The 16,793-nt window shown below is 39.0% G+C and overlaps 1 protein-coding gene across 1 annotated transcript in view; it reads right to left on the bottom strand.

The window, feature by feature from the left end:
- HPS5 (HPS5 biogenesis of lysosomal organelles complex 2 subunit 2) overlaps positions 1–16,771 on the bottom strand; it is a 20,951-nt gene extending 4,180 nt beyond the window's left edge. The window contains exons 1-17 of the mRNA XM_057369268.1: positions 15,503–16,771; positions 14,976–15,086; positions 14,072–14,136; positions 13,268–13,460; positions 11,656–11,793; positions 10,867–11,078; positions 10,481–10,552; positions 10,162–10,250; positions 9,010–9,188; positions 8,628–8,786; positions 7,320–7,479; positions 5,206–5,329; positions 3,285–3,431; positions 2,707–2,781; positions 1,602–2,209; positions 355–478; positions 3–158 (exon numbers count right to left, since the gene is read on the bottom strand). Of these exons, the coding sequence (XP_057225251.1) occupies positions 3–158; positions 355–478; positions 1,602–2,209; positions 2,707–2,781; positions 3,285–3,431; positions 5,206–5,329; positions 7,320–7,479; positions 8,628–8,786; positions 9,010–9,188; positions 10,162–10,250; positions 10,481–10,552; positions 10,867–11,078; positions 11,656–11,793; positions 13,268–13,460; positions 14,072–14,136; positions 14,976–15,086; positions 15,503–15,610 (2,720 nt within the window). The 5' untranslated portion in view covers positions 15,611–16,771. The remainder of the gene's footprint in view (positions 1–2; positions 159–354; positions 479–1,601; positions 2,210–2,706; positions 2,782–3,284; positions 3,432–5,205; positions 5,330–7,319; positions 7,480–8,627; positions 8,787–9,009; positions 9,189–10,161; positions 10,251–10,480; positions 10,553–10,866; positions 11,079–11,655; positions 11,794–13,267; positions 13,461–14,071; positions 14,137–14,975; positions 15,087–15,502) is intronic.
- Between the last annotated feature and the right edge of the window lie 22 nt (positions 16,772–16,793).

The following is a 16,793-nucleotide window of genomic DNA, read 5'->3' as shown; positions in this document are numbered from 1 at the left end:
ACCTTTTATCCTCTGGCTTTGATTTCACCAGACTATCTAGATATGCTAAAAAGTGAGCTGGATCATTCCTGCAAAGCTGTTTAACATCAGAAGGCAAAATAGAGGGATGGAACTTGATCAAGGGCCGAAGGGCTGTTTCCCCAAATTTTTCATAAAGCCTGGAGAGAGAGAAAATGAAAACTATATTCAGTACCAAACAGTAAAATGATAATTTTTTCAAGACCTCTTGCAAATTTGAGATAGTASTGAAAGGTGATCCAAGAAATTCCAGAAATCTGGATGACATGGTAAGTGAAGCAATTCCTGCCAGGAAATTAACAACACTGAAGAGAAAAAGTGAATTTGGGTACAAACCTTTGAGCATGTGCCAGCAACAGTGGGCTGTCATCCCATGGCCCCAGGTCATACAGCAGCTTCAGTATTTTCAACATATCTTCACTTTCCATTGCTAAAGCCACGGGACTGTGACAAGTTAGTTCTGAAATTAATCAGTGCACAAGTTACAAGATATGTGCTAGTTTTATTCCTTAACACACCCTGCCCCTCCTCTTGTCCTTATGCTAAACAACGTCTATCACTGCTTTCATGGGAAGTTCAATACCCACCTTAATCCTGATGAAATGTAGGTATTAATCTACAGGCACAAGTGCAGCCCAGCTAAGGATAAACTGGGAATGCATACACCATTTTTAATTCTAGAATCCAAACAGCGAAGAGATTCTCAAAAACATAAATACCAGATACCAACTCTCAAAGCAAGATTCTGTTGTTTAACTACTCTCTGTTGGAGTGGAATCAATGTTAAGGCTCTAATTCACTCTTAAACACACAAAGCAGAAGCTGAATGTGAGAACAGAGAAGTTCTGTTTTTCAATACAGTCATGAAGCTTTGGTTCAATAAGATGAAAGAGGCATCAGAAAGATCAGAAAGTATTTCCGTGGAACAAAGAAGAGAATGGTGATCACAAGCCACTCATCTGCATGGAACCTACTACTCCCTTGAGTTTTGYTTCATATTAACCAGACTCCATTACAAGCTGAATCTTCTAGTACAAATGCTGAAGCTCCTTCTCTCCCTTCTGCATTGTTTCTACTGACTCATRACTCCAATTAAGATGCTTTTGCTCTTAGAAGCATATGGTTGGTAAATAGGCTGTGATCACTACARTGTTCAACCAACAAAGTCCATACAAACTAAGTGGGGAAATGGGAGATCAATCTCTCTAAGGAGCCAGCAGTTCTATTTTTTTAAGMAATCACAGATTATTCTCAGCTGGAAGGGACCCACAAGGATCATCGAGTCCAACTCTTAAGTGAATTGTCCACACAGGGCTTGAACCCACAACCTTGGCATTCTTAGTACTATAACCAATTGAACTAAGTTCTTCCTAAGGGAAGTATTTGGGGGAAAAAAATCAACCAAACAACCCAAAACTGGACCAAACACTGCCACACACCAACCATCCTCCCCCTGCCACACTACACTGGTAGAAGTAAAATCTGCAGACACAATTATGAATGTCTTCAAGGTTTTTTCCTTTTTTTTTCTCCCAAGCAGTTGTACTTTCAGTTTAAGAAGCAATCCAGTGTTCATCACTGACCTTTTAATCCCTCGATGTACGTTTCCCATACATTAAGGCTGGTTGCACACGTGGTTGTAATACACTGCTTTACTCTCTTTAAATCCAAAAGGAAAAAGTAGTTTCGCATAAACCTACAAGCCAAGGTCCCCGCAGCTGCTGGTGGCAGAGTTCCATCACAGCTCTGCTCAGCCTCACCACTTGCACAAGAAAAGACACGCAGCTCAAAGCACAGAGTTGTCAGCTCCACGAGATCTTTCAGAACGTCTGGTTCGATGACACACGGAGGAGACACTTGAAAGCTGCAGTCCAGAGGTCCCATCAAATCAGTACCATTTTCACACATGGTTTTGTTCACACAGGATTCATCACCATTTTCCTTTTCCATGCAGTTTTCCAAAACWCCACTCTGTTCCTTGTCTACGGTGCCTCTGTCAGCTGGAGTCAGTTGAAGRTTTTCCTCCAGGACTGCCCTCTGTTCTTCAGCACACACAGTCTCGCTTTTTTTAACAGACAAAGCAGAATGCTCCTGGCTGCTGAATTTTTCTTCCAGATAGACAAGCCATTCCTGCAAGACCCTTCTCATACACTGAGGTTCTAACAAAACCAGGGGATCCTGGAGCTTGGCTCTGCAGCATAAAAGAGAAATCTGCTAAGTTTACGTTAGAAGATGCCACAAATGAAATTTCAAATATGTTTTGTGTAACTATACATTTACACTTGACTTAAGAGTCAGTTGTTGGGTTTTTTTTTTGTGATTTTGAGTGTATCAAACAGAATTTAGGCTACTTCATACTGTCTACGTTTGATCTCAGTACATTTACAGCTCCCCAGAAATTCTTTCGGAAAGAATTTTTGTTTGTGATTCTGATTTTTTTAACTGTGTCTGTAATTAGGACAAAGKGATTACATGAGAGTACCAAAATAAGCTTTTAGTGGAATTTGCTTGGTTTTAAAAAGAGGAATCAAAATCGTTGACCAAATGAGATCCTTTCTGGTTATGCTAATAGAGACTAAGAGTATCACTCTTACATGCATGTAATGAATGAAAACMATTTTTAAAACCCAATCATTTTTTCCTGCCAAAGCCCAATATATCTATACAATAAAAAGTTTCCCTGCTTACATAGTTACTGCTGTTGCAGCCTTGAGATCTCTCAGATGGTCCTCCTCAGGAAGCTGGCAGTTCTGGGGTTCTGGCCTAAAAAAACACATTCATTTCAGTCTTATCTGAAGTATTAACTTGAATAATTTAAGTAAGGATTTCCTGACAAATTTCATCAACAACATTAATTCCTTTAATAAATATAAAATTTTCACTTGTAAGAAGGCATAGATCTCCAGAAATAATGGATAAATTGGGCATTAAGAGCAACAGATACTACTATTATTGTGGCATTCTATAATGGTTCTACTCCAGCTACAGTAGATTTCTGCAGGCACTGAACAAAAAACAGTACYATGCCACTAGTTAAAAATGGTAAATTAGTACTGGAATATGAAATTACTTAGCTCTGTGTTCATTGCCTCATGAGCTCTAGGAATGGAGTTGGGGAGAACCAGTGAAACCCACCACAGTAATGAAGGCAGCTGGAAGAACCTATGCCAAGTTCCTCATTCTGCTTCAAAGAGTTTTTCTTTAGATTGATATCCTCAGGACATCCAGCAAATACAATTGCTAGGAAAATGTGATTTTGCACTCACTCTCTCTCTTCCTGGGGAGATGGTACCGAATTAACAATTAGCTCTGGCAGTGGCTCCTCATCCCTTGCTTCAGGCTTCCCTCTAGATTCAGGACTTATATGAAGTGTGCCAATCTTTTCCGTGGTTTTGCGTACAAAGCTGGAAACACTAGGAATCAGAAGTTCAAACATTTAAAAATCAGAAGTTCAAAAGCAATCAAACAATTACCATTTTTATTCAAACCATCATTTCAGAAACTTTGTAATTTGAAGAACTCTTCAGAAAAAGATGACCAACAGGAAAAAAATTTACTACGAAGCTGCTCAAAATTCATACTTCAGTCATGGTGCATACTTCCAGCACAGAACAGAAACCTGAAGTATTTACCACTCCYGCTGGAGAAGCAGGATCACATACCAACATTAGGTGTAGATTTTGACATGTATCTGTATGCACACAAGTGCAGACTGGCTACACTGCATTTTAAAGCTTTTAAACATAAAGCATCTTTAGCAAATTGCCCCTCTTGGCAGTTAGAAACCAGTTTGCAATGCTTCAAATTAATTCCTCATATTACAAAGCTCACCAAAAATGTCMTTTTCACTCAGCAGTCCCTACCTTTCAGGCATTTTATCAAAGAAGCTCAATGAACATACCAGAACTAAATTATTTCTACCACTGCGACAAAGAGAACTATGTCAAAAAGATTTGAACAGAAAAGTAAGCTTCCTGTTTTCTGACCCAGAACTAAACCTCCCCCACCAAAAAACGAAACAAAACAAAAAAAAAACCCCAACCAAACAAAACCCACCAAAACAAAACCAAAAAAACCCGACCCCAACCCAGCATCTTTCCCTATAACAAGGTATAGCAAAAGTTGAAGGCTGCTGCAGAAGGCAGAAAGGACTAAAATTTAACAAAACAATTGGACTTTAATGTATAGAAGGATTAAAGTTAAACTTTACAAAAATAACTGTAAAAATGGTAGTGTTTTATTTAATGACTGCCTGCACACAGTGAATACTTGAAAACTTAGCTCTCACTATTAGCAGAAACACTTATTATTAGTACTTATTATTAGTAAAGTCCTCAAGGCTGCTTACAGTTTAGAAAGAACTCAGAGCATTTCACGGACTTCTGATGGTTATTCTGAGATCCTCACATTGCCCATGGCAACTACGATTCTTTTTTGCAGGACATGATACTGAAGTGATCAATGGAAGGCCGTGCAATTTTTCAGACCATTGCTAGGTCAGAGACATTTTAGCTAAGCATTTAACATACAGCACTTTTGCCAAAATTTGAAGCTACATATTTAACACCATCTCCTTTATATTTGTACATCCACCCTCTCATCCCCCCTTTTTTTAAAAACAAGTTTTAAAATAGAAATGTGATTTCTACATAAAATGGACACATATCTACTTGCACCAGGTATAAGTTACCATTATCCCACTGGGAAATTGATTAGATTCACTGAAGAGCTCATGTGGGGATATGACAAACCACTCTGCAAATGTGTTTTAGCAATATCTATCTGCTCTGAATGTTTTAATGCTTCCTAAGCAACACAGGAAGCCTTCCCTCTAAGTTCTAGATAAGCAAAACCACAAAATAACAGTCAGAAAGTTTCCTTTGAATACAAACCACAACCACAGTTTACAGGATAACAGTAAACATTCTTAGACATTTAGCAATTATTAACTCTTTGAAAACTGAGGTTGAAATCTTGGCTCCACTGAAGTTACCAGCAGCTCTTTGTATCTTCATCAGAGCCAAGATGAAGATTTAAATGCTTGGCAAAGCCAACTGCATCTCTGGTGCTCCAGTCCAGGTGCTACATGCTTGCAGAACAGAGTATGAACTAAACCACATAATGCTACAAAATCAGGGACAGAGAGGGAAAGATGYAATGGATGAGTGAACCTGCTGCATGTTTTACCTTTCTTTGACAGCTTGGAGAGAGACGAGAGGAGATGGGGAACGGAATGACAAAGGAATACTGAATGGGAGAAATGTCTCATTCCGGTCAGCCTCAACCACCACAGATGCATGAGATACGTTCTCTAACAAATGGAATTGAAATAAAAAATCATGAAACAGTGGCCTGGCAAAAAAAAAATGGAACAGTGAAATGAACTGCAAGTCACTAATTCATTAAAGGATAACCTGCCCACCATATTTTCCTTTTGAATACTCAAGAATGTGTGGAGTCAGGTTTCAAGGGCCATTTTACTACTGACTTTGAACCTAGTAATTTTATTAATGGTGCTTTGGCTCTGCAGCAAGGCAAATAATGATCAACAACTGTATGAAAACTATCTTCTAATATTAGACTTACAGTMCATTTAGGAGACAAAATCTTGATTTAATCCACTGACAGTTATTTATACATCTAGGAAAATGAAGTATTGTGGCATGCATAAATTCACACAGCATGATTTTCAAAATCTAAGTCACATGTGAACTGAGAGAGGCACATAACCCATGGTTAAGGTATAAATCACCCTCTTATTTGAATGGACTTAAAAATTGAAGTGAGCCCACAGCCCTCTGGCATTTGATAAGAATCACAGGAAGTACAGAATCACTGACTATTTCCTTTTCTCTCCTATATCCCTGACAGTACTTACAGTGTGTTTTGCTTAATCATCTCCTGGTACAAACACACACTGTATCTTGAAGTGATGTCAACAAGAAAAAAGGGATCATTTTAGGCCAGGATGATACTGCATTTTGTGACAGTCAGCAGTAAATCACAGTGTTGAGAGGAGAAGATGCTGTGCAGTTACAGAAAACCTACGATCAGAATCCACAGTCCCTCTTGACAGTGCCTAAAGGTCACAACTGACTTTACAATCAATTATAAATAAGGCTGCTTTTGTTCATTATGCAGACTAGAAACATAAAAACTTATTACATCTTATGTCAATGTGAGCAGGGAAACACTAAGTCCATTTCTTTCAAATACCAAATCAAGTGCTCGTGCTTCAAGAAGCACAGAATTTCTCTACTTGGAAATAATTAGCAAATTTGTTCTCTCTTGTGGAACACACAGAACTTTTCYATCTTCGACATTTAAAAATTAAGTCCTTTCATTTTTAAGTTTTAATTTTGGAAATTATGCACTTCCAAGTTTCCTCACCTGTTTTTAGGGTGATGTAGGTAAAGAGGTAAATGTAAACATCAGCTACAAAAAGGGGGTAGCTTAGCCAGCAGGACAACACTACTGACAAGGAGAGGAGTAAATACCAATTTCTTCACTCTTCCTCCCCACTGTGGTTTTCTCCAACAATGCATCCAAATTCTCTCCATCCTCAACTGGCATCTACTCCTTGCAAAAGCTWAAAAGTAGTGTTTTTATTGGAAAGCCTCTCTACCATACCTAGAACGAAGCCAGCTCCTCAACATCCCAGGTTTCTACATCTCCTCCTAATCCCAGCCAGAGCAGAGAACAAGACCCTTTACAGTTTCACTCTAGCTTTTGTCCAGTGACAGACATTTGTCATTCTAGCACTCCTACACTAATGTTTATGTGTATAAGAGATAATGCCCTGTATGAAGGAAACCCCGCAAAAATTCAATAACACTTATCAGAATCCTTCTACTTTCCCTGAAGAAATATAAGCCAGAGTCCAGATTAAGAAATCCTTCCCTGGAACAAATATTACTAAAGGATATTGGCAGCAAATCTTGCTTGAAGCTCAATWGGCACTGGCATGGACAGTTGAAGATTTCTTAGCATTAACATTGGATTACACATGGAAAGGGGAAAGCTGGGGTGAAGCCCATGCTTGATAAAAGCCCTCAACCTTTTGTTTTGTTTCTTTGCATTTTGTTTGCTTTTAATCTTGGATTTCTGTGGAGCCAGCTTTTCAACCCAATGTTTCAGGAAGAATTTTGACTGGAGGGTGGGGTGGYCGTTTCAACTGATCAAATTACAGGTATTAATGAATAAATTGATASTGGAGAATATGAGCACAGAGCCAACCCAGCTGAATTCTTGTAGAATAAACAAACACTTTAGACAAACATATTTTCATTAAGAAACATTACCAAGTTCTAGTTGCTCATCATCATGCTGTGCAGGAAATTCTTTAAGTCTCTCATCTTCTGAGAATGTCTGACTGTGGAGGGAACATGAGTCTTCATCTGACTGACTGCCCCTTCGACTGATAACGCGGTATATTCCCGAATCTAAGACACTGAAGCTTTCCTGTCAGACCAGGGAGAGGAGTTAGACATTGTGGGAGTTATACTTCCTTGTCAAACTTTCTGAAATAAACTCAAGCAACTGTACCCACACAAATAACCTCAAAGCATTTCATAACTCACTGCCTGGAAAACGACTCTATTTAACAGTGTATTTTTATCATATCCAGAATAGAAAAGGACACAGGTGCTAGCAAGCGTGCAGTTCCGTGACTTTAAATATGCTGCAACTGCCTTTAGGAAAGCAGCCAGTGGAACAACTGGTGCACTCAGTGCCAGGCAAAACCCACCAGGAAAGCAGCCAGTGGAACAACTGGTGTACTCAGTGCCAGGCAAAACCCACCAGGAAAGCAGCCAGTGGAACAACTGGTGTACTCAGTGCCAAGCAAAACCCACCTCAGCCTTAGTCCTGCAGCCATGACTGTCACTGCACCCCTTTGTAGCTGCATACCCAAGAGTCCATATCCTTTCTGCWGCTTAGCCATACCCAGCTAGCACAATTACAAACCCTGCAAAACTGTTCAGTTTCAGGATAAACATTCTTTTGCTCATGGCCAGTCTACAGTTTACTTTCCCATTGCTAATGAAAAAAAACTTGCCTACCACATCAAGGTGGTATTTACATTACTTGGCTTTTTTAACTTTACTTTTAAACATTGTTAAAGTGAAAGCAGGAGTTGATATTGTAGCACCTATGAAATAGTTCCCCCTTCTTGAAAAGCAGCTGTATGCTTATGAGAAATATGCTTTGATTTTTTTTCCTTAGAACTTTCTGCTCAAGCTTCATGAAGTAAGACARTTTTTTAAAAAGGACTAAGAGATCTGAGCACTCAGAATTAATTTTTCACCATATAAAACTACTGTTACAACCAAGACTACCTTTAYTGAAGCATGTTAATGAGCTGCGGAAAAAGGCATCTTTGTATCAATCCAATCAATCCATGTCCACACCTCAAACATTAGCCCTAAAATAGTATGGGAATGAGGCAGAGGTTTGAGAGCTTATAGAATGCACCTAGTTTTAGAAYGTAGCCTTATAAGCTGTACTAGGATAGAAATGAAGGCCTCGTCTTCAAAGGGAGCAATGAGGTAATCTTAAGCCATGAAGATAAAACCTGTAGACAACATTTTTTGCCCTACTAATACACATACATGAGATGAAATGCTGCTCCTTCTACTGCTGCATGCAGAATCTAGAGGTTCCAACTTTGAAATCAGTTCTTCCAGTTGCACAATGAGATCTTGTTGTGTTGAGGCATCCAGCTGAGACTTCAAGTGCTCCAGCTTGTCTAGAGGCAAATTTTTTCTTGCCTAAAGGCACCCAGTGAAACAAAGGCATTATTACTTCCAATGAACRTTGAAAAACAAAAGATACCATATATGCAAGATGATTTTCATCCTTCAAATATAATGTTTAGATGACTTTTTAAAACGTCCAACAAAATGAATCTCAGTAACTATGAAACTCAGTGGAAGGGGGAATAGGAAAAACAGTGAAGTTGTATTGCACATTTACAAAGAGATATTTACTTACTCTGCAAGAAATAATTGAATTTTGGAAAAGACAGGAGACCCTGGCAGCAAGGGTCCAGAACCCTCTTCTCATCAGACGCTCTATGCAGCGATCGATCAGCAACAGGGAGAGGTGCACAACTTTCCCATTTGTATGCAGGCAGAACAACTCACTCTTATAAACTGCAATATCCTGAATATCTGCAAAACCAGAAGCACAGCAATACCTAAAGGACTGACATTGTTAATCAACATTCCTTTCTGCTCCCGAAAGAAGTGAAAGCTATTCCCACCTGGCTGCAAATGAGCGCAAACCACAAGGGGCGTAGGGAAAACAGACATGGAAGAGTGCTGATCTGCATCTAACCACTAAAACACAAACTGCCAAAACTTTCCAGAGTTGCATTTCTAGAAAACATTCAAAAAATATGCTAAATTACTAAAAAAGTTTTCTTTTTCTCTGAGGGAAAATGAAAAATTAAAACCTGATAAGGATGACAATACATCATTGTTAGCTTGGGAACACAAAGAAAACGATCACTGGCAGAAAAACAACTTTGGCCTTTGAGCAATTTTCAAATGCAACAGTTGYGCTGTATGTAAAACCTCACAAAATAAATACTGCAAACTTAACACCAAAACTGAGAGAAGAAGGGGAAAGATTGACTGACAATAACCATTATAGGACTGTGCTTATAATTACATACRCATAACAGCTTATGAAGGTTCACTCATCTGCCAAATAAAAATTCCCTGGATGCAATTTAGACAGGTGCTAGGAAAAAAACCCAAAATATTTTAAGCTTTCAGCAGCCAGATTATCCTCCACAGGGCATCTGACAATGAGCTCAAATAAAAAGAAAATAGGAAAGGATAGTGAAGGTTAATCACCTGCACTTTCTGCTGTATTTTAYGATTCACTCTCCACTATGTTTTGTTTCTCAAGAAGCATGTTTTAAGATCTGTGGAAGGAAGGGCTGGCTGAAGAAGGCAGGGAGAGGGTTAATATTCAAGGATATACCTGACGGATGACAGGCAAAGTTATTTGATAAATGTTCTGCAATCCAGCTGCAGACATTGAGCTTGAAAAGGTTCCATGTCAGGCAAGAACTTCAGGAATGATCAGTGTAACAGACTGATGTTACAAAGCAAAGTTCAAGAAATTTKAGTTTACCTCTAACTTCACTCCAGAGTAAGACTTGAACACTTTGGGGAAGAAAAATATAAATGCCTCTTTCTGTCCAGGTCACCACACAGTGCTCACTGCAAACAAAGCAGATATTAATAGATATTAATATTGTGGTAAGATAGGTAAAATTTTTAAAAAYTGTAGAATATGCAGGGATGCATTGTCTTAATAGCCAATAACTAGACAGATGTGAGACAGCTGTTTAGCATGATATTTGGAAAATTCTTACACAAAAAACTGAAGTTGGTAATATAAATTTTTAAGCCTACTTTATCAACAGGAAGCTATGTTGTCAAATACTTACGTCAAATACAGTAGCTTAGGGAAAGATAAAGATTGTGGAGAGCAGCTGGAACCAGTATAGTGAGGATCCTGCCTGAAAAATAAAATTATTRTCAATTACAAGCATAACTACAATAACATCACTTTCTAAAAATCTTAATCCTGTAAATAAATGGCTGGCCTAAACAAATATAGTTTCATGACTGCAGAATTCATTGTGCTCACACAGACATAGCTGCAGAATCAAGGTTTTGGCATTTTTGATAACTACTGGCTACACTTCTTAGAGGAGACTGTATGAAGATGACAACTAGGATAAACATTTGACTGCAGTAGGAGTTTATTTAGTCTTCTCAGTGTTAAGGAAGTCCAAAACAAGTTTATCACTGATAACACTCATGTATCTACCKGAGAGTAACAACAGGGAGAGGTGGTGATGAGAGCAGCTGCTTGAATTGATGTGTGCTTTGCACTTCCCCGTCAAAGTTCACCTCCCACATCCTTGAGCCAGGTCGAGCACAATATATCAATGGCTGCTGATTCCCACTGTTYTTTCCAATAGGGAAGAAACATGCTCCAAATTCTCCATCTCTTTCTTTATTACCAATTTTCCAGAACTTCTCTCTAGCAGGGAAAAAATGTATTTGTTAAGGGGCATTAATAATAATCTCTTAATKAATTTTATGTTTTTCTTCAATGATAAAGAATACTCAAATCCCAGCTGCTGAATTGGTTTCAGTACTTAAGAGAAGAATCTGTAATGAATAYTGTAAAGCCAGCACAAAATTTATACAAGACAGGGGACAGAAATGTTCATTAGTTGAAATGAATACTCAGATCAAAGGGGTTTTTTTTCAGCAGAACSAGTTGTTCAACCTGGGGATAGGAAGGTGTGAACACTCCCAGAAATCATTTCCAATCACATGAAAAATGAGACAGTGATTATTAATATTCAACATGAATTTATGAAAGGGAAATCATGCTAACAGCCCTCTACAACAGAATGCTGGCTGGGTAGTTGASGGGGGAACAGTGGATGTTGTTTATCTCGACTTCAGTAAAACTTGTGATGATACCCAACATCTGCCAACATCTTCACAGACTGAGAGAGCATGGGCTACGTAAACAGACATTGATGTCATTTCAGAAACTGTGTGTGACTCTGTGAAGTGCAGTGTTTCAGAGATAAAACAGAACTTGCCTCTCAGTATCACACAAATAAGTGCGGGTAAGTGAAGATATGAGCAGTCTTCCATCCAAATAATCAAGCTGAACAACCCGAGAATCTACAGTGGTTATAATCTGAACAGGAAACATCACAAAAGTAGCAGCAGCCTACAGTTAAAAAASAAAAAAGAGAAAGAAAACATGCTGGCCTTCAGTTCAAAGTAAAGACTGTTCCATTATGTTCAAATTGCAAAATTCAGACAAAACTCATGTATGCCATGAATACACAATATAGGACAGAGCAGCTTCTTTMTTCTGTCTTTACAAAGCAAGGTTTCAATGCTCACAAGCACAGAAGTCTAAACCCTCCTTTTCATAAAACCATTACTGACAATTTAGGAAAAAAAAAATCACATTCCTGTAGCCTCTTGATATTTCTTTATAAAGGGTGTTTCTTCTGGAACATTAAAAGAAGGTTTTATTCCTGCTATTCTAAGCTTTGTGATTTTTTTTCCAGTTTTCCCCACAGTACTTTGAGTTAGCAGTTTTATGGAAACAKACCTGAGGGCTTAATTGACTCAAAAACAGCTTCTCTCAGACACAGACTATTTACATAAACTCACCTTTCCTGTTACCCTGCCACAAATTATCCAAATGCTATTTATGATACCAGTRTCTCAGTTTGCATGGGTAGCTGAACAGTCTCAGGTAGACTTATGGATAAGAAAACTACTGGGAGCTGCATTTAAATTTGCTGTCAGACAGTCACTATTTTTGTCAGCTTAGAGTTGYTTCCCTTCTTAGGTGTGTGACAAAGTGCATTATCTGAGAAAAACAACAGTCCTATTCCTTTAAAATGTATGAACAGACAGATTCTGTGGGCCTTGTCCTTCTCTTGTCCCTCTCTTCCCAGTTAAATTTTCCCCCCTTTTTAAAAATGTAATGAATGATCTTGCTAGTTTTCAGTCAACTTTCCATCAGTATCTTCCATGAGGGCCAGAAACACAACTATTTTCAGGTTCTGCTCCTTTGTATCAATTACAAGAAGAAAGAACCCAGTAGTGGCAAAACCTAAGGAACACTCAAGGACTAAAAATCAGGCTGCTTTCACTAAGCGGTGTGTCCTTTGCACAAAATATAATGTATGGAGTGGAGGCTTGATGACCATTTATTTMATCTAATCCATATGTTTAAGAATGAGAGCATCTGGACAAAACCAAGCAAAATCAGAGTCTGAGACTGCTCTCTCAGACCAACAGCTGAATTGAGGACTAAACCAAACAGCTGAACCTGTAGCTGGAATTTAAGGAATCCAACAGGCTCAGAAACACCAAGATCCTTAACTGAGGTACTTGTAAATTCCAAGAAGCAGCAGACTGACCAGTTTTTAATTCTGAACATCTGAAAGCATATTCACGTTGCATTACTAAAATGAACTACTAAAAGAAGAGGGATGGAGGAAGTTCATTGTTTAGGATTTCTACTGTCTCGAGAAACTGGTTCTTCACTCCAACATTTAACGTTACCAAAACTTCATCAACTTCATCAAGTCCTGCTCTGTTCCACTTCACTAAAATAAACAAAGAGATTCCACACATCACCCTCTGTGAACTAAGCTCAATAAAAGTAYGCAACACTTTACCTTTCCTTGTTTCGATGTGTTGATCTTGATGGCTGATACTTTTCCCACATGATCTCCCACAAAAACTCGAAGGGCAGCTGTATCCCAACACAGAGCTGTGACTTTTCTGCCCTTATGCTCAGATGAAACATAAATCCGTTCTGGCTTCCCACGACGTTCCTGATTCAGCTCCCAGACTACTACAAGGCCTTGGCTACAACAATTTAAAAAGAATTTGAAAATAAGTCTTCTAATGTTTTATCAGCTGATAAAGATGCATTTCTCCAAAGAAAGAGGGAACCTGAGTGAAGCAGCACATCTTAGAACTGTGTCTGTTTGAGGCTGCATGCTTAYAAGAAGTGTCACACTCATAATTCTGGAGAAGAATAAGTGTTCTTCTTTGTACAATGCATAAACAACTTTGGAAGGCTATTCTTATACTACACTTACCTGTGAGGATGTGGAAAAACATTTAAAWAGATTTTGAGAAATATAAGTGGAATTAACTACCAATCTCACTGTACCATGTTAATGAAAATGCTTTTTTTAATGCTAGAAGATCTCAGAAATTCATTTATCATCATAATTTCACATGCATGAGCTCTGCCACAGATGTTCTGTWACAGAAATAATACTTAACCTAGAACAATTATTCAGAAAAAAATGTTAAGCAAACTGTCTGTACAGGGAATTATCCTGCAGTRGCYTCTACYAGTCAGCCTGGTAGGTTAACTCTGCAAGTTCTCAGCAGCTGCCAAAGTCTGAAACTTAGAAGCTTCTTAAAAATATTTATCCAGTGCTCAGGCTTTTGAGTATATCACTCACCTGGTGGCAACAGCAACATAGTCTTCATCATGCAAACAACAGGCCACCCGAGAAATGGCACCTTCCTGAAAGCAAGAAAAGGAGTAAGATCAGGTAAAAATTGTTCCTGTACTGCCTCTACTACTGTGCAGCTTTTATCTTTAGATACAGACATAAACCAGATTCATGTCAACAGATGCTACAACTGTTGTGATGTGGTTGGTTTTTACTGTTTGGGTTTTGTTACAAACACTGAGCTTACTCCAAGATASAGCTGACAACATGTCAACATCAACAGCAAGGACTTCAGTGCATTCTTTGATTTGGAAAAAAGAAATGATTTTCCTGTCCTCACACCTCTGGAGGTTGTTTTGCCAGAATTAAGTGAGGTGCTCCCAACCTTAAAAAAATGGCTGCATCCATGCTACACTGGAAACAGCAGAGGCTCCCAAGAAACAGCACCTGGCTGTAGAAATAACTGTCCCTGTTTCATGGTCTCTTCCWGCAAAAGCAGGTCAGCCTATCTTTTCTTCGCTTATCCAGGTCTGTCACAGTTTGGACATTCAAACATTGGGATTTAGCTACATGTAAGTTGCTCTGGTTTCATATTCAGAATTTTCTTCTAATCATTTAAAATTCAGGTGACTTTGTTGCTGCTGTTAAAAGTAAGAATTTGAAAAAYAGAAGTCTGACACTGAAGTAATTTCTTTCACACCTCATGAAATAAATCCATCATACCACACACTCTGGTAATACACTCCAGAACTACAACCTCTTTTAAACACAACAGTTCAAAACTTTCCCTTTTCTGTACAATTCAGTAAGCTGAAGATGCGTGTCGACTCTTACAAAACATTTACCTGAAATAACACCTCTTTCCCAGCCCCATTTTCAGAAATTTTCATTTAACATTCTTTACCCCTACCTTGTGAGTGAGAAACAGTCTTTGCTTCCAACCATCTTTCTGGATGAGGTTCAGTCCTCCTCCTGAGCTGCCTAGAGCGAGCCATCTCTTCGACACATCTATACACGTGCACTGAAGGAATAAAAATYATAATGCATAACCTGGTAAATTGTAATCACAGCATCTTTTTCTTCCATTATTAAGTTCTGTTTTTTTTTTAAAGGCATCATTGTTTGCCAGCTGTTTGCACCACTCCTCAACCATTGGCAGTGAAGATTAATAAACAGCACACTTTGCAATTGGAGCAAACAGTGTAAGCTGTGTCAGGCTCTGTTATGTGCCCACAGCTGCATTAAGACAACACACACAGAGTAACAGGATCCTTCATCTTCACTCTTTCTTCCTGAAGTACTCTCCCCCATAAGCAAGCATGCACACACCCAAAAAGAATCCAGATTAATCTTACATCTTAATCAAATAATCAACAAAATGGGGTCATGACGTGCATGTTTAAAAAATTTTAAAACCAAAAGACCCCACAAACTCACCTTAAGCCGACTGGAATCCAACCTGAGCGCAGAAAGCAATGGATCCAAACACTCCAACTCTGCCAAGACATGGTTGTAAGAATCTGGAATTACTGGCACAGAGGCCATGGATGCACAGGACTAGTGCTGCTCACTCATGGGTGCGTTACAGTTTCAGCTTTTAGTTGTACTGCCAAAAACAAAGCTTTTGATTAGTTCACTTTTCAGTACTATAGCTGGTGTTCTATGCTTAAAGAAGCACCCAGGGCTTTCCCACTCAAAAAGCATCAGTCTGCCAAAAAGGGGCCCAAGGGGTGCAAAACTAGATCCGTGCTTCGTTTATGAGAAACTTTTGTTCATTTCTGGAAACTAAGACTATCAGATAACCCACCTGGAAACACTTAAAACTGTTGTTACATTTACATCTGCTGGTGAAACAAATTATGCCTACCTACAGAAAAAGTCTTATTTTATAGAAAAATGCATTTTTTCCCACAGCATGCACCCTTGTTTTGAAACTAATCTCCTCAAGGAAAACATTTAGCACTAGCATTTTACACCTACGTTATATTTTCCCCCAAAACAAAATTTAAATAGTATTGCTCTCAAGTTATACTAAATTTAGAATTAGGTGCAATTGTGCATTTTGATGTAACCATGAACTATCTTCTCTAAACTACCTCTCTTCCAGCATACAAGACAGAYAACACAGAGTGAACACCAAGAATTAAATACCTATCGAAGTCACAACCTCATATTTCTCCTCAGCAGCACACACGTTAAAACAACTTCTGGTTGAGTTTAAAGTTTAAACCTGCACATTGCTTAACGAAACCCCAAGCCTGGTACACTACACAGTCAAGTCCCAGAATTTTTAAGTAACCTTTAGTATGCGATCCCATAAATTAAGGAACTCCCTCCAGAAAAGTCGTCATGGGGAAATTTACATTTCCTCAAAAGAAAAGAGAGTGCTCACTCTCACCAGACACTAGGAAAAGGGAAGAGGCACATTTAGCYAACGAAATTGAAAGCTATTTCTTCAAAATTCTCAAAGCGTCTTAAAAATCTAAATGGTCACTTCTACCCTCGCCAGTCTCTGCCCTATCCCGCTGTGTGGCCCTGAGCTGCCGACTGGGGCTGAACCACGACACCACGGGACTTTCTCTCCCGCACACGGAGCAAGGACAAGAAGCGCAAAAGGGCAGAGGAGCCCCCTCAGCCCCTTCAGAAACCGCGGGCAGGGCAGGGGGCGAGAGCCGAGCCCCGACGGCGCACAGCCGCCAGCCCGCAGAGCAGGCGCCGGGAAGCCGTA

Source organism: Malurus melanocephalus, unplaced genomic scaffold (genome assembly GCF_030028575.1).
Source record: "Malurus melanocephalus ecotype Western Australia unplaced genomic scaffold, MMel_1.1 scaffold_106, whole genome shotgun sequence".
NCBI classification, from domain to species: domain Eukaryota; kingdom Metazoa; phylum Chordata; class Aves; order Passeriformes; family Maluridae; genus Malurus; species Malurus melanocephalus.
Note: the sequence above shows the minus strand (reverse complement) of the source record. Positions and strands in the feature narration are given on the sequence as shown.